Raw genomic sequence first — 18422 nt, 5'->3', positions numbered from 1 at the left:
CCCTGGAAAAACCCAATGCGGGAAAACCAGTGCAGCTATTCAAAGGTTTTTACTATTATGCAGTGTCAGAATACAATTAGGGTGCCAGAAATGGCTCACCCAACAAAGAATGCCCTCGGCAGTAGTACCTCTCAGTCAGAGACAGATATTCCGGCTAAATCACCGGATTAACGATCCCACAGCAACAATACAGCTTATGTTGCTCTGTGTCACCCTATCCAGCTCTCCAGCTCCAATCTGTCCCACGAAAATCTCCCAGCGCTGCCTCTAGGCCCTGCGCCAGCCCTGCGTCAGCCTATCTGGCCCAACGTTAGCCTCTCGGGGCTCTACATCAGCCTCTGGAGCCTCTGTGTCTCACACGCTGGCCCTCTCTGGCTCTACGCAGCTCCTGGCTGCCTCTAGTTGCCTCTGCGTGGCCTTTAGCTGGCTCTACGTCAACCTCTCTCAGCTTTTGCGCTGATCCTCCCGGTACTAACTCTGTCTCTCTGCTATGTATTCATTTCCCCTGAGTTACAACTCAGATCACTTCACTCAATTTCCTTAGCAAACCCTACCCTAGAAAATCGATTTCTTGATCTCTCTTCGTGTGTTCTCCAACTGACCCTCAAGCCTCCTCTTATACTGTTCTCATTGGTCCATCAACAGCCGAGATTAAATCTCTAATCAACGGCTAAGATTAAATTTGGCTTGATCCATGACTTTTGGACAATTCTAACCCAGTTTTGTATTAATTCACATTAATATTTTATTTTTCCTATGTTTAGACTTAGGAACTCCATTAAAAATATTAATTATTTTAATATCTCCCAAACTGGTTAGATTCTGCCCAAACCATTTCTGGGTCTTGGAGATCTCATGTGCTTTAGCCTCTGACCAATTTTCAAGGCTAGAGCACATCCGATGCTACCCCAAATCAACAAAGTGTGACATGTTGGATTGAAGTTATTTTGTACAAACCTGTGTAGGGATATTCCCTTTGGTTGCATTATACTACAGAATATGTGTTTAGAAGCATAGTGTTGATATCTATAACATTAATGCCATATACCTTCTACTATTGTGGAAATATCTTGTATGACTGATATACAGAAGATGCCTTGCGATCATATTGGCTTAGCTATGTTGTTGGTGCTAAGGTTTCATTACCTGATTCTAGTTGTTGCTAGAACAGATTAGTATATGGTAGAGTTTTTCCTTCAAGCATATGATTAATTTGATTTAATTCAAAAAAGTTACTCTAGAGCTAAGAAACCTATAGTTTGTAAACCCTAGAAAACCTTAAGCAAAATCTTGAAATAATTCACAAGTTTGTGACAGTATTGAATGTACAGCATAAACTCGAATTTTGAAGCAAAAACCTAAGCTCCATTTGACTTGTAGACCTTTGTTGTAGCAAGATTGTGATGGTTGCTCACAAGGGTTCATTGCTAAAGCTACTAAAAGTGTCAGTATATTAGTTGTTTACTAAACTAATGTTTAACTTGCCACGACTAGGTTTAGCTCATATTGATGCCATTGAATATAGTGAGAATGTTGGTTGTAGAAGTATGTTGAATGAAGGGTTTCCTTAGTTAAAAGAACAAGTGTTTCCATGATGGTCGGGTGTCAAAAATTGGGGTAGCTATGGGACGAATTTCCCCATAGGAACCCAACTACCCCAAGGGAAGTCCACCTTGCTCCAAGGGAGAATTTATATTGGACAAAGGAAATTATTATTGGGTTTGGCTATTCTCTTATTTAATATGGCTCGAATCCACTTAGGCAAGCAATCTTGAAATCATGTGAAAATATATTTAATTTGAATTTTATGTTTCCCTCCAAAGATTACAAGTCAACCTCTTATTATTCACATGTCATCTTGTGCAACAGTCGTGACCCTTCATAGGTGGCAACAACTATAAATTGGGCACCTTGGCATATCAAATTTTGATCACTCGCATTGGAGGCTCACATATATTTCTCTAAGGTTCATATCTCTCTCTATGGTTCGTTATCTATGTAATCTATCATAGTGACTCGCCTCTCTCTATATATCTATTCTCTATGGCTCCACATGACAAGCAACTTGCTCGAAGGCTCACTATGTGGCTCGCTCTAAGGCACATATTACAATGGTTGTGGCTTGCTCTAAGGCACACATATGTTACAATGATCTCCTCACTGTGAGGAATGGCACTCATACATTACAGTGATATTGTCACTGCGAGGAATGGCACGCATACATTACAATGATCTCTGTGACTCGGAGTGGCATCCTAACAAATTACAGTGGTGTGATTAAATGTTGAAATATGTAACTAGGTTCGGTCTTCATAATGACATGTAATCATGATTTTATGTATTTAATGAAAAGAGAAAAATAAATTTATTATTGTTATTCTTGAGGCATGGGTTTCATGCTCAAGGGAAATTTATTTTTAGGTCAAGCACCATTGAGTGCTTCTAGGTTTGTCATAAAGTCAGTTGAGTCATTGACATGAATTGAAGACCCATTTGGGCATGTTACATATTGTAAGGAAAAATTATTTGAGTCAAAATAGAGTCAAAAGACCCTCCAAGACCTCGTCATGGCACAAAGATCAAGTCGGCCTACATGAAGGGACAAGTCGGCCTAAAGATAGCAATTTGTACCCCTCAAAAGCCTATATATAAGAAGGAACTTGACCTCATTTGAAAACACTCTCAAGCAAGTTCGATCTCCTCAAGATAGCAGCTGTAAAAGGACGAAGAAGGAAAAGAAGAACAAGTTCGAAGTTTTTGGGCCTCTCTCTCTCTCTTTTGTTAGGGTTTCTATAGTTACTTGGCAAGACGAAATTCTAAAGCTACATCGAAGTTGTGAAGCTACAAGGTCGAAGTTGTGAAGCTGCAAGGTCGAAGCTATGAAGTTGCAAGGACGAAGTTGTGAAGCTTCTTCTAGGTCAAAGTTGTGACGTTGCTAGGTCGAAGTTGCTGAAGTCGCATCAAGGTCCAAATTGCTGAAGTTGTTAGGACAAAGTTGCAAAAATTGTTTTTGGTGTTTAAGTTGTTGGCAGGTCGAAGTTTGTTGCTAGAAGTTGTTCAAGAAATAAAGTTGACTTGGTCTTGGAGGGTCTTGGTCAAGGGTCATAAGTCTTGGAATTCGTCAGTTGAAGGTCTATAAGAAGAGAAGAATTCTGGTGGGTTTTCCTCCCAGTTGGAGAGGTTTTGGCCCTCGCTGATCACCTACATCTTGTGTCTTATTGTCTCCTTGTTCTTTATGATTTCGTAGTTGTTTGATGGTAAAGAACACTAATAATAATAAAGGAAAGAAGAAGTTAATCAAGTAAAGTTAAAATACATCACAAGCAGTTATCAAAGTAAGAGAAATCACCTACACTTGTTGCCCCTAGATTTCTCAACATGGTATCAAAAGTAAGGTGACAAGGCAAGGAAAGGCAGCTTAAAGGACACTGGAGGGCCGAAGCACTAAAAGATCATCAAGAGTATCAATCATCAAGAAGGACCATTCATATCAAAGATCATCAAATCTCAAAGATAGAATATCTCAAAACCCTAGCTCATCCAAAGAAGGGTTATATAATTGAAACATTGTTGGGGAGCTTGCACATCATCATCGAAAAAGATAAAAGGATCGAAGTAATTTTGGGTCTGTTTTGGGCTATTCTTGTTCACACATGCGAGGAGATTAGGGCTCATTTGTTGCAGCAAAAGCCGAATTATTAGAGTCACCTAAGGAGGTCAAAAACAAGTGGAAGACAAACCATCTTGCAAGTCAAGTTGCAAAAGAAGAAGCCTCTATCCAAGCAAAGAAGAAAGAAGGCTTTTTGCAGTGACCAAATATTGCAGTCAAATTGCAGGGGTCGAAAAAGAGGTTGAATAAGATGTTGCGACTACTTGAAGGCAAATTTGATTAAAGTTGACTTTGAGAAAGGAAAGCTCATCAAGGAGAAGGCGTTGTCATTGTCATCAAGGAACCAAGGTGATCTCCCTCTCTTTGAAGGACCACTTTTGAAGGAAGACATCTTCTATTATCTACATCATCATCAAAATCAAGAAGGTATCAAGTTGAAGATTTTATCATCTAGGAGTATCTTCACTTGACAAGTAAGTATCTTCTACATCATCATCAAAATCAAGAAGGTATCAAGTTGAAGATTTCATCATCTAGGAGTATCTTCACTTGACAAGTAAGTATCTTTATATCTATATTTGAATCTGTCAAAATGACTTCATTTTGCAAGGAGAACAACAAATTGGTTGGGTTGTCAAACTTTCTTGCATGGAAGAAGAGGATAGATTTGATCCTCATAGAAAATGAAGTCGTTGATCATGTTAAGGGATTTGTCACTAAACCTCCAAAGGAAGAAGCTCAAGCTCTAGCTGAATACATGAAAAGGGGCTCAAAGAATCCTTATGTAGCAAAATGGAAAATTCAAAAGACATCTATGACAAACTGGTGGAATTATTTTCCATAAGTACTGCAGGTGAAGTGATATCACTGAGAACCAAAGATATCTAAGGAAGAAGGAATATCCTCATACTTCATGAGGATGTCAGACCAACTGCAAGAGATGGGGGAAATCATGAGAAATGACCACCGTGGTACTCAATACACTACCTGATGGATGGGGAAATTTCGTATCAAGCATTTTTTGAAAGAAGGAAGCCACCTCATTTAGTGAACTCTGGGCATTGTGTAAAAATTGAAGAACCGGGGTTAAAAGCAAAAAGCAATGTGGCACTGGGTGAATAAGTTCAAGCATTTTCTTCCATGTCTAAATGAAAAGGGAAGCTTTGAAAAATTTGGTCCTCAGAAAAAGAAGGATATGTCGAAGATCCAATGCTATCATTGTCAGGAATATGGGCAATACAAGAGAGATTGTTCGGAATTCAAGAAGGACAACAGGAGGAAAAAAGAAATGAAGCTCATATCACTAAAGAAGTGGAAGAACCTAATGAGAAGAAATCCAAAGGGATAGATCTTCACCATTAGGGTTCCTCCAATGCATAGCAAGGAGAAGTAGGAGGTGAAAAGACCCCTACCATGGCAGTCAAGATGAGAAGCATTATGACTAGATGCATCTTAGTAGAGGATGGCATCATATTAGAAATATACCACTAAAAAAAGATCTCATTAAAGAAAAACTTGAAAGGATAGTTGATGTAGAAGTCTACATGATTATAGTAGTCACCATAGAAAGGAAGTAGCTCTTGGTAACCTCATTGAAAGCATAATTAGTACTTATGGAAAAAAGAAAAGTCATCTAATATAGAAAGAACTCATCATGTATCATCATCATTAGGAAGGAGCATTTGTAGGATGAGGATAATAAAGATCCTCCATTGGAAGGTTCACCTCTCTTGGAAAAAGCAAGTGTCTCGCTGAGAATTCCATCTTGTATGGGATTCATGGGATGATGGTATGATGAAAAAGGAGTATAGCAGGTCAAGATGGTTGAATTACTTTCAATCAAAGAAGTTGCCGAAGGAAGTCTAGATGACCAAAAAGAAGAAATGAGGTATGTATGCATATATTTTCATGTCATCATATAGTTGCAAATAGCATGGATGAATGCTCTACCTCATGAGCATGATCGAAGAAAAGGGATCTCTTTCGTTGGAAAGATGCATGAAGGCATGGTTCACATATTGACAAGATGAAATCAACATAATATGTCCTCATATGAAATATGAAGTGGTTGACAAAGACGAAGGAAATACAAATGGATGTTCCTGAGGAGCAATATGTGAAGAAAGAAAGAAGAGATCATGCAAGTTGCAACTAAGGTCACAAGGAATCAACATCCAATGAATATGATATGACATCTCCATAGGAAAGGTATGAATACCTTGATAAAGTCAGAAAAAGAAGAAGACCCTTGACATTACACAAAAGATAATTTTGATTCGATGTTCATTTTTGGTTTTTGAATAACATCTGGATGGGTTAATGCAGGGCTACAGCCAAAAGTGTTGTGGATGTCCCCTACAATTAGCACTCATGTGGTAGGATGGAAGATCCTAAAGGAAACATGATGTGAAAGAGGTAGTTGTATGAAGGAAAGCCAGATGTGGACTAGAAAATCACTTTTCGATAAAGGGAAGGATGACATGACTGACTTGAGGAAAGTGATGGATGGTCATGCCCTACAAGATGAAAGCTCCATAATAATGAAGATAAAATTCATGACATCAAAAGGAGGAGCTCAACAAGCACCTAAAAGTCCCATGATCGCCACTAAAGAAGAAAGTTGTTGTTGGAACCAAGTCCCTGGTTAAGAGGGAGCTTGGAAGCAAGTCCCTAGTTAAGAGGGAGCTTGGACAAGTCCCTAGATAAGAGGGAGCTTGGGTACATTCCTTTATAGGAATTGGTATATCCTCCCTAGTTGGGAGGGAGAGATAGACACATCATTCTTGTCTTCACTTTGGGAAGAAAGAATGGAGGATTAGGTAAGCATCTGGTATCCGATACTCTTTGAGGATGTGGTAGGGCATCCAAAATAAGAGTAGTCGTAGAGGACTAATATTCTTTGAGGACTGGGAATTGAAGATAACAATAGTCCTGGAAGGACATACCTTGTGAACACCTGGGTGGGGTATGTTCCTTGAGAGACAATGATGATGGTGTCTATAAATCATTGGTCTCGCCAGCATTGTACTCTGATCTTGTGGAGAGATAGAGTTGTTAGTCAAGGCCTTGCTATGTGACAATGTTGGATGATATAATGCTAAACAGATGGGTTACCAATCCGACTCTACTTATGAGAATTCTTCAAATTGAAAATGTCCATGTACCTTGTATGGATTATGAATACCTCCCTAGTTAAGAGGGAGTTTTGAAATATGTAACTAGGTTCGGTCTTCATAATGATATATGTAATCATGATATTATGTATTTAATGAAAAGAGAACAATAAATTTATTATTGTTATTCTTGAGGCATGGGTTTCATGCCCAAGGGAAATTTATTTTTAGGTCAAACACCCATTGAGTGCTTCTAGGTTTGTCATAAAGTCAATTGAGTCATTGTAATGTATTGAAGACCCATTTGGGTATGTTACATATTGTAAAGAAAATTTATTTGAGTCAAAATAAAGGCAAAAGACCCTCCAAGACCTCGTCATGGCACGAAGATCAAGTCGGCCTACATGAAGGGAAAAGTCTACCTAAAGATAGCAATTTGTATCCCTCAAAAGCCTATATATAAGAAGGAATTCGACCTCATTTGAAAACACTCTCAAGCAAGTTCGATCTCCTCAAGATAGAAGCTGGAAAAGGACGAAGAAGGAAAAGAAGAACAAGTTTGAAGTTTTTGGGCCTCTCTCTCTCTCTTTTGTTAGAGTTTCTACAGTCACTGGGCAAGACGAAATTTTGAAGCTGCAAGGTCAATGTTGTGAAGCTACAAGGACGAAGTTGTGAAGTTGTTTCCAGGTCGAAGCTGTGAAGCTGCTAGGTCGAAGATGTTGAAGTTGCATCAAGGCTGAAGTTTTTGAAGCTGCTAGGTCGATGTTGCAAAAGTTGTTGTTGGGGTCGAAGTTGTTGGAAGGTCGAAGTTTGTTGTTGGAAGTTGTTCAAGACAGAAAGTTAAATTGGTCTTGGAGGGTCTTGGTCAAGGGTAATAGGTCTTGGAATTCTACAATTGAAGGTCTATAAGAAGAGAGGAATTCTAGTGGGTTTTCCTCTCAATTGGAGAGGTTTTGGCCCTAGTTGATCGCCTACATCTTGTGTCCTATTGTCTCATTGTTCTTTATGATTTGGTAGTTGTTTGATGATAGATAACACTAATAATAATAAAGGAAAGAAGAAGTTAATCAAGTAAAGTAAAAATACATCACAAGAAGTTATCAAAATAAGAGAAATCACTTACACTTGCTACCCCTAGATTTCTCAACATTAAATACCTTTGTGACTTGTATTCCTCTAAGATGATTTGCGTTACAGGTGATATGGCGCATCTATACAATGGTGGTATGGTTCGTCTATATAGTGGCCTGCATTGTCTATAGTGACTCCCTCTATGGTATGGCTCGCATTATTTGTTGTAACTTGCATCTTCTATGAGACTTGCATATTAATGAATGGTAGTATCATCTGCTATCTTGACAATGTTGAATGCTTATAAGTGTTCCACCCTTGATGATGATCGCGAATGTAAGGAACAAGATATATGGCAATGACCTTGATACATGACTATGACAGACTTTGATAATGACAGTAACTTAAGTGATGTGATGACTTAGCTGTGCTACAGTGCTTCCTTTTTAAAGATGTGTGGCCCATGCTTTTGACAATGACAATTATCACAATGCCTCTATGGCAGATATGACAGTGTACACAATAGTGAAGTGATGCCTATCTATATATATATAACAGTGATGCTTACTGCTATCTTACGAGGATCTGGGATGATCCAAGATTGGCCCTAGGTAGCCTAGTATGATTGATGATGAAAGACTTGTCTCATGATATTTGTACTTTGTATCTTAGCTGAACATTTCATGAAAATCTAAGAAGAATTTGGTCGGGTTTTCCCCCTTGTGAGGTTTTCCCCTGGTCTCTAACCTAAATCCTGGTATCTCTATTGTGTATGTTTTTCCTCCATTGTTTCTTTTTGTTCTACTGCATTGTTGATGTTAATTTTCTCTCTACATAGTTGTTGATGATAATATGATGTTATGGGGTGAATGCAATAATGTTGAAAAAGTTTTAAAATGCAATTATCTATAGCAGAGAACAATCTAGCCCTAAAAATTAACACCAGGAAAAGAATCATTTATAGCAAGAGTATCGCCTAACAACAAAATGACCGATTTATTACTAAATCTGCAAGGTTGATAGTAATCAAAAGGACAGACTAGACAAAGTTGAAAAAGCCCTAGGTTTTGGGGATAAAACCCTAGAGCTAGAACTATATCAATGCTTCCACTAAAAGAAAAAACCCTAGCTCATGCAAGGAAGAAAAGGAAAGACGCATGCTAATGATGAGGATGAGGATGATGAATTTGCAGATGGATTGCATTTTTGCAAGAAAGCAAGGATCAAGAGGGAGTTGACAAACTCCCTGCAATCCACAAAAGATAAGTACTTTGTATCTCTCTTCCTTGATTATTATTGTTTTACTATTAGTTAACCTCTTTTCTTTGTTTTTTTTTTTGGGTTATAACCTTCTCTTCCATGACCTCCTAATGAGGGTTGCAAGTACATTGTAAAGGCTACCAAGACGCAAATAGAAAATGAAAGCATTGGGAAGAATAAAGCAAAGATTGTGACAAGAGGATTTTCCAAGAGTGATTTGTGTTCAAAATGGAGAAATTGTACTGACATTCAGAAACTCGCCTAATGACCGGAAGAGATCCTAGTTCAAAGGGAGTGGGTAGGCTAGCAAGTTTGAAGGATGCCATGATGGAGAAAAGTGTGCCAAAGAGAAGTCAGTGGTGACTTCCAAGTGGATCTACAAGATGAAGTATGTGGTAGATGGCAACAGAGAGAAGTACAAAGCAAGATTCATGAGGATTCTCCCAGACAGAGGGAAAGGACTATGAGGAGACAATTACTACAATTGTTAGGTACAATCTGTTAGATCTATTATTTTTGTTTCTTCGATTATGGGATGGAAATTACATCAAGTTGATGTGGAGACCACTCTCCTCAATGGAGAGGAAGAAATGTACATAGAGGAAGAAGAAATCCCATGTCTGCAGCCTAAAGAAGGCTTTGCACGAACCAAATGCATGGTATTTCGGATGGATGGATATATGATGACTATGTTATCATATGACTTGTTTCCAATAGGAGTTGAAGGACTCACGTGACAGAGAGAGCAGTAGTTGCAGGAAAATATGCTTATGTTATAGATGAAGTAGACAAGCCCAGCTTCAATGTCAAGAGGGAGTTGACCTTTGAGTTCAAGATGAAGGATCTTAGTTGGATACATTACTTCTTAAAGCTAGAAGTGTGGCAGAAGTCAAGTAAGGACATTATCACAATATTTCGAAGATTTGGGATGATGGACAGCCAGTACATGGCCACTTCCATGGTAGCTAATCTAAAGAAGCTAAGTGGCAGAAGGAGCAACCAAATTGCTACAGTAGGATTTGCTTCAATGTCAAATAGTTGTGGTGATGGTTCCAGTGAAGGAAGCAGTTGCAAGGATATACAAATTCAGGTTGGGCAGGGTGTTGAAGACAGGATGATGATTCAGTTTGGATTTTGCTTGGGCAAGAAGTAAACATTTGTCGCCCTTAGGACTAGAGAGGCCAGATATATTGCAACGACTTTAGTGAGTTGTGAAGCAGTGTAGCTTCGGAAGCTACTCGCAATATTGTTTGATCAGGTGCAGGAGATGACTGTGATGACAGGTTAAAGCACATTGAAATCATGGTACCACAACATCTGAGACATGGTACAAAAGGGAGCAGTCAGGCTCCAATACATTTCCACAAACGAGCAGGATGTTGACATTCTCCTCAACAGCAGGTGAAGTTCGTATAGTTCAAGGACAAGCTTAGATTAGTTGAGAATGCTTCCCTCAATTAGAGGGATTGTTGATGTTGTAGCATCAAGGGGCAGACATTCTCCCTAGGTCAGGATATTGACAGGTCAAAGATATTGACCAAGGGCCATGTAATGTGGCTAGGGAGAATGGCCTAGAGAGCATCAAGGCCTAGAGTGCTCCCCCAAATTTCCAAGAGGTACTTGGCTAGTGGGTAGAGTGAGTGCCTTTAGCATTGGGCAGGTATGTTACCATTCAATTGGCATGTGATAATGGTAATAGCCCAGGGTTTCACCATAGGTCACAAGTGTTGACCAGGTTCCAAGTGACGACTTGGATAATTGGTGACTTTGCTCCAAGTGACGACTTGTTGAGCATGATGTTGATGCATGATGCTTTCCACATGGTTTTGTAATATGACATTAGGTGGATGGATTCATCAACATAGCAAGCGCTTTCAAGATTTTCTTGGGATAGAGAAATTTTTCAACAAGAGATCATCTGAAGAAGTCAAAGAGAATACCGACTTAGCTAAGATGGAGTGTTGAATTTTATGGTAGTTGTGGTCAGTATTCCCAGCTACTCCAAGTCGACCCATAAAAGAAATATAAAAGAAGAAATTTTGAATTTAAATTGTCTCCAAAATGTCAAGTCAGCCCTCCAAGAAGTACAACTCGGCCAGCCCCAAAAGACACACCTATTCGGGCTCATTGCTTCACTATATAAAGGCAATTCATCTTCCTCCTCTTGGAACCAATTCGGATCACTTGCTTATCTTTTGTTCACACGTGGGAGTTCTCTAAGGCAGCAGACCGAGTTTCGTCTAAGACAGACCGAAGTCATCTGAGGCAAACCAAAGTTTCTTCTGAGGAAGGTTGAAGTTTGCTGAGGCAAGCCGAAATTCTCTATGGCATAGTTGACAGAATTTTGAGGCTATCTCAGCAAGACAATTTTATCTTTGTTTGACTAGGTTTGACCTGGGTTTCCTTATAGTCAGTTTGACTTTGTTTCTTACTGGAAGATCAGATTGTATCTCTTGTTCAATTGGACAATTTCTCTGAGAAAAGGTTGTTGTGATTTTCTTGAGGTTGGGTTTTCCCAGGGTAAAAAATTGTGTCTCTTGTGTTTGGTTGTCTCTTCATGATCCTACTGTCATTATTGTTTTACTGCTGATATTTTCTATGTATAGTTGCTTAATGATGAATGTGATGCAAGAAGAATTAATTAAGATATCATTGGAAGTAATTATCAGTATAGAAGATCCTAAAAATCAACAATTTCCTCTCCCTTTTTGGATACCTTGATATATGTGGCATAACCACTTCATATTTTATTGTGTTGTTGACCATATTTCCCTAATTAGTTAAGGAGATAATGGTTCTTTATGGATTGCTAAGCTAGATCTAGAATTTTATGACTATTCTATTGGGGAAGTTGTTGGTCTCTTCTCTGTATAAGACAAGCTCCTCTCATTGTAATCTTTGCTAGAAGCTTGTGGGAGAAACACTCAAGAGTCAAAACTCTTGTCTATTTGCTGGTTTACGCTATAAATGGCTGATTAGAGCACTCTCTTGGAGAATTTATTCATATGCATGCTTATTTGATGGATGAATGTTCAATGTATGGTCTTGTGTGTTAATTTTTAGGTAAATTCCTTCTCTAAAAATCCTTGGTGTTTACTTTTGAAATAGTTAAGTGTGGTAATACTTCTCAAAATTTGGTTCATATATCTCTTAGATTTTGCTTGGTAGATTCCATCTCAAGACTTGCAAAAAAAATTGTGCTTGGATTTTTTCAACATTTTTAAAATCACGTAAGCTACTGAAATTATTTGATAGGGTTTGAATACTTCAGCCCTATCTATCTATTTAGTCCATCTTAAGTCTTTCAGGAAGAGACGTAGTGGACCCCATATGCCCAAATTGGTAGCTATGCATTAGTGACTTATCTAGGCAAACAAAAAATCTTAATTCATTCTTTTCTCTCTTAAAGTAGATCTAAAAATCTCTGTTATTTGCACATAAAAGATTCGTCCCTAATAACCCTAGATTGTTTGGTAGATTCTCCTTGATTTGTGGAAATCTATCTTGCTGGTCCATAATATCTGCATCTAATTAGGGTAGTTAGATCATCGTGTGTGGCTGTTTTGTGGATGCATTTTTCAGATTTAATAAGTGGCTGTAATTTTCCAGAGTACACTTGTTTTATAGCCTCCTATTTTCATAATTTCACATCTATTTAAAGGTTGAAACAAACTTCTGTAATTTTCTTGTCTTGTGATTCAATTAAATCATTTATGATTTTTAAGGCATGTTTACAGCAGTTTTCGGTTAATTTTCAGATCTGGAAATTAAGGGAGTTAATCTACATAAGAAACACTTTACAAAACCCCCCAAACTCGTTTAAATTGAACATTAAAATCAGATCTGAACTTAGCCTTAAAGAATCAACTCAATTGGTAATCTTTAATCATATGGTGTTGATTCAAGAGGGGAGTAACTTAGGCAATCTTAGACTTCCTGCCTTGGGGAATCTAGTTGCTATCAGGGAAGACCCCCTTGTATTGGATTACCAAACCTCAAGTGGGGGAAATAGTTGTTGAGGTGATAGTGACAACTCTTCTCAGTTACACTTGAGCTTAGAACCTCGTGAAGGCTTTGAACTAAGGGGTGCAAGTTTTGGTGATAACGCACATCTCAAGAAAATTGATAATAATCAATTATTTCAATTTTTATTTGAAATGGATTGAATCCATTTGATGAGGTGAAAGTAATATCATTTTTACTATTCTAGAATAGAAAGTTTATAAAGTAATCCAACATTGTTTACTTCAGACTGTGTTGAAGATATGACAGGTAGCTAGATTATAAAGAGTCTCATAGGTAGCATGGACAACAATATAACTTTAACAATCTTAAGTAAAGTGTATAAATATATTTAAAAATTAAAAGTATATTGGACTATTATGAAAAATTGAAACAAATGTCACTCATTTGAGAAATATAGACTTTCTCACTTCTAAACTTCATCCATGGATGATTAAGAAGAGACAGATTAAAGAAGAAACAGATTTTCATAAACAAATTTATAGTCAGTGATCAAATATCAAGGCATTATCTCATAGATGGCAGAAAACTAATTCAATGCACATAAGTTATATAAAATGCATACAATTTCCTTTATAAGAGACATTTATAAAAAGAAGATATAAAATATAAAAGAAGGCTAGGCATGCATGGTATAACTTGCCTCTTTGTTTTTGGGATCTAGAGCATTCAGCATCTCCGTTAACACATCCATAATACTCCTTGCCTTTTGAATATCCAATAGGCTGAGATACACCAAAATCTATAGTTATTAAGCAATACATTAATACAAAAATCTAGAAGAGCGAATATGATGTCATTATTGATTTTCCTACATACAAGTATCTTCTTCTAATTTGTAAATACTTTCCTCTCTCAAGCCTTGAACATACACATAAATAAAATATTTGTATAATTCCCTTTGGAAAAACCTTGAGAAAAGGGGGCTAGAGTCAATGTGTTTGATCTTCCTGCCTATGTTGGGAGAGGAACCAAACATGTTGGCCTCTAGCTACCTGATGTATTATATGATGCAGTCCTCCTATTTTGCAATTTAATATAAGATGTGATTTCTCAAAAGGAAAACATGAGTTCAAGTTAATTATTTTCTCTAATTGAGTTGGCATCTATAGAGTACTCAGTTGTCCAATAATTTGTAGTTAGGAAATGAAATTCTCATCTTGATTTTTTGCCCGTATTGTGTGTTAGTCCTATTGCAAACATGCCCGTGGGCCTTGAGCCCTCACCTTATTGAAATAATAACTAGTTGAGCGTTAACTGATTCTTAGACAATAATAAATACAAAAGTTCTAAATGTACAGTAGCTCGTAGGCCAATCCAACCATTAAAACTATCACAGATGATATATAGACTAGATATTTGTCCACTACGAAAGCAACACTAGGACATTCCCGGGACCCTTGTCTACATGTTGTGATCACCTTGAATCCTGCTACCCTAAGTAACCGGATTCATTATATAGGGGCCACGTGTCCGAATCTAGCGTGTCGGACACGATTCGCCTAAAAAACGTGTCCAAAAAACATGACACGTCGAATCCTATCAGGACACGTCGAATCCCAAGCGTGTCATGAAATTCACCAGCGTGTCCCGATTTTTGACAGCGTGTACAGGATTCGTTTGGCAGAAAAGTGACCTATGTTTGTCCGGACCATCTTTTGGAAGATATTTGTTGGTTGCATTCCCTTTATTTCTAGCAAGATATAGTGTAACACAGTTAGATGTATACTGGAAATCCTAAATGTATAGTGGAAGTCGGATTTGAGTAAATATTCAGAATGTACTTATTTAGGTTTTGTTCATGATGATGTCAATCAAGTAAGTTATTTGAACGAGAAATTTTGATTGAGGAATCTTTCAACTATAGGATCACAAGATAGCCATTTTATTTGTAAGTCATTAATGGTGGTTTCTATTTTTCCTTTTCTACATGTATCATCCAGATTTTCAATTGAATGTTTCACATTCTCTTTGATTGGACTTGGTTTTCTTGTTTCCATATCTTTTCTGGGCGCAACTATGCACAAAGTTGCAGCGTGTGTATGGTTTACAACTTTTATGTGAAATAACATGCTATTGAGGCTTGCCCCACATTGCAAAATCTGGGGTAATTTAAATCCTTTTATCCCAGTTCATTGATTAGAAACATAAACAAAATCGACCTAATGCCTCCACAATCACATTCTGCTTCGGCATAGATTGTGAATTTCCACTTGATACCATGCTCTTTGCAAAATGAGTCAATCTCATTAGTGTTGTACTCTCCACCAATATTAGATTTCAATGCCTCAAGATATTTATCACTTTGCTTTAAACAGAAATGTGTTGTCAGTGTGTTTATCTTACTATCTTGTAGTTGTAAGTTGTCTTTCAGTTATGAATTATGAATCATGATTTATGTGACCAGTACCACTGACATGTATTTGAATTTTGTATGTACTATGCATGCTATAGATGAAGATCTATGTTTGAAATCAATAAATTTGTATCATTAATTAAAATTTGTGTAAGAAATATCTAATTTTTAATCTATATATATATAACGAATCCTACGTGTCCTGTTCTGGGGGGTCAACGTGTCCGAATCCGACACCACGAATCCCGAATCCCCGTGTCAGGGGACTTAGCTGCTATCCTTATTTGTTTTTTGAAGTAATATATGAAGCATTAAAAAGAAAAACAAGGAAAAAAAAACCATAAGTGGCCAAGTAACTTGTGTTATATTTGGTTTTCAACAACCTAGGTCACATGGTTCATGTCCATTGTCCGTGTTTGAATTTGTTGTCAATCAAATTTGGATAAAATTCGCTTGTGTATAAAATTCAGAAAAAAAATCACCATCAAGTTCATTAATACATATATTTCAAAATTTTCAAAATTTTGAAAGCTTAATCACAACAAAATAACTAAAAGTTGTTGAAATCCTCATCTAGCACACATGATACATATTAAAAAAATTATAAATATGACTAAATGAGTATTATGAACTTGATAACTCGTAAATTAATATGAAACATAAACAATATTAAGCATGATAAAATCATAAACAAGATTGAGGACTTTGAAAATTCAATATGCGCTTGTACAATAGCTTTATGTTAGCATCCCATCCATCAAACAAGCTTTGATACCATGTGAAAAATTCTATAAAAATTCTATTGCAGCAATTGGAATTGATTCTTCTAACTGTAAAATTAATTATGTATTTTATTGCTACGGCAACAACAAATTAATCACACTACAATTTTCACAAATAAAATACTGCGAAAAATAAAAGCACTGGAAACTAAAAAATGTTGGCACACACAAAATTGTGACATCGTTATTTTTGGACAAAAGTCCCCAGAAAAACCCAATGCGGGAAAACCAATTGCAGCAGCTAAGGGTTTATATTATTATTTGCAGCAAAAATTCTGAGTACAATAAAAAAGTAGCAAAACTAGCAATTCTACCCAAGAGAAATACTATCAAAAATATACTAACGGATTTTACCCTCTCTCTGAACAATCCCGGCACCTGACTGCCTCTAAAAAGCAAGTCGTCCACTTGCGCTCAGTGTTGCAGGAATCGCCCCCCCCCCCCGGATCCTAGGCCGGAATCGCGTCCCGTACGGAAGCGTTCCGGAACCTCCAGGCGAAGCGCGATTCCAAAAAAATCGAAGCGCGATTCCGTTTTTTTTAAGCGATTCCTGGAAATAAGGTTGCGTTGGGCCGGATCCGCGCTTCGGAGGGCGCTTCGGGCCTCCGGAAGCGCAACGCTTCAGGCCCGGAAGCGCACGCTTCACGAGCCACGGAACCGCGCTTCCAGATCAATCCGCGCGGGCAGCATTCTAACTCGAATTTTTTTTAATTTTTTTTAAAAGTTCACTTAACTTAGCATGAGGGGGTGGGTTAGGGTGAGGTTAGGGTTAGTTTAGGGTGAGTTTAGAAAAGAATAAAGCCCCCATTCTCTTCTCATTTTCTCACTTTGAGTTTATGAGAGTTGGAGAAGAGAAGAGAGGAGAGGAGAAGAGAAGAGAGGAAAGGAGAGCTTGGAGGAGTGAAGAAGGAGGAGCTAGGAGAAGGAGGAGGAGCTTGGAGCAAGAGCTTGGAGGACTTCATCTACAAGAGCTAAAGAGGTAAGTTCAAACCCCAAACTCCCTTGTTTTTTTGAAAAAAAAATTGTATTTTTCTCCTCCCTCTCCTACTCTTTCCCATTGTTTCTACTTGCTCCTTTATTTACAGGTTGTCCACCACCTATATCCATATTCCAAGATGGTGTTCTTTTGGCTTCTATGTATCATTCCACTCTTGGTTTTAATGATGGCAAAGGTGAGGAATAGAGGGGAAGAGGAAGGGGATGAACTTGGTGACCCAATGTATGATGAGGAGGAAGGGTTTGAAGAGGAAGGGGATGAACTTGAAGGGGACACTGAAGCACAAGATGGGAAAGGTACATCAACACCCTTGTGGAACTATGTGACCAAACTTGATGGGGGAAAGGGTGGTGGATCTTACAAATGGATGTGCCCTCATGATTTTCATGGAGGAAGACCATATTGTGGTTCATATACCCGTCTAAGGAGGCATCTTTGTGGGGTGCTGGACAGTGATGAAAAAAAGGGTTCTGTGGGGGTACAAATTTGCCCAAAAATTTCAGCTGAACAAAGAACAAAATACATCCAAATAGAGATGGTTGCACAACAAAAAAACAAGAAACAAAAAACTCATTCTGAATCAAGTGCAACCTCTAAATTTGGTAGTTGCCCATCTCCTCATGGTACTTCTGCAACCTCTGGAGGTAGAAAAACAATAGGGGATTTCCTTAATGTTGCTGGGAGGGATGATGTGGATGGAAAGATAGTCCGTTTTCTTTGTGCTTGCGGTGTACCATTCAATGTGCTTCGCTCTCCCTATTGGCATGACATGGTAAAGGCCATCAATGAAGCCCCAAAAGGATACAAGGCCCCCAACTATGAGAAAGCTAGAACAGTGTTATTAGAAAGAGAAAAAGCTAAGGTTCAAAGAGCTTTGACACGTTTTACACATGAGTGGGTGGATTCTGGGGTATCCATTGTATCAGATGGGTGGACAAATATTAGAAACCAACATTTGATAAATGTTCTTGGTGTTTCTTCTAGTGGTGCAGTATTTATTGCATGTCATGACTCCTCCTCCATCAGTGCAACTGCACAAAACATTGCAGATCTCCTATTGAAATCAATCAAAGATGTTGGTCCGAATAATGTGGTTCAAGTGATCACAGATAATGCAGCAAATTGTAAGGCAGCAGGAAAAATTATTGAGCGTACTCATCCACACATCTTTTGGTCTGGGTGCCTGGTTCACACATTGAACCTTTTGATG

General features: G+C 38.0%; 1 protein-coding gene across 3 annotated transcripts in view; it reads right to left on the bottom strand.

The window, feature by feature from the left end:
• The window catches only part of LOC149217027 (TOM1-like protein 4), a 273886-nt gene that overhangs the window by 132090 nt on the left and 123374 nt on the right, over positions 1-18422 (bottom strand). For all 3 annotated transcript variants that reach the window (XM_089392923.1, XM_089392924.1, XM_089392925.1), the window contains exon 7: positions 13721-13802. In XM_089392923.1, coding sequence (XP_089249049.1) covers positions 13721-13802 — 82 coding nt within the window. The remainder of the gene's footprint in view (positions 1-13720; positions 13803-18422) is intronic.

The sequence above is a fragment of the Pinus tabuliformis genome, chromosome 1_1, assembly GCF_031772625.1.
Source record: "Pinus tabuliformis cultivar Carrire ecotype Pingquan chromosome 1_1, CPIR1, whole genome shotgun sequence".
In the NCBI taxonomy this organism is placed as follows: domain Eukaryota; kingdom Viridiplantae; phylum Streptophyta; class Pinopsida; order Pinales; family Pinaceae; genus Pinus; species Pinus tabuliformis.
Note: the sequence above shows the minus strand (reverse complement) of the source record. Positions and strands in the feature narration are given on the sequence as shown.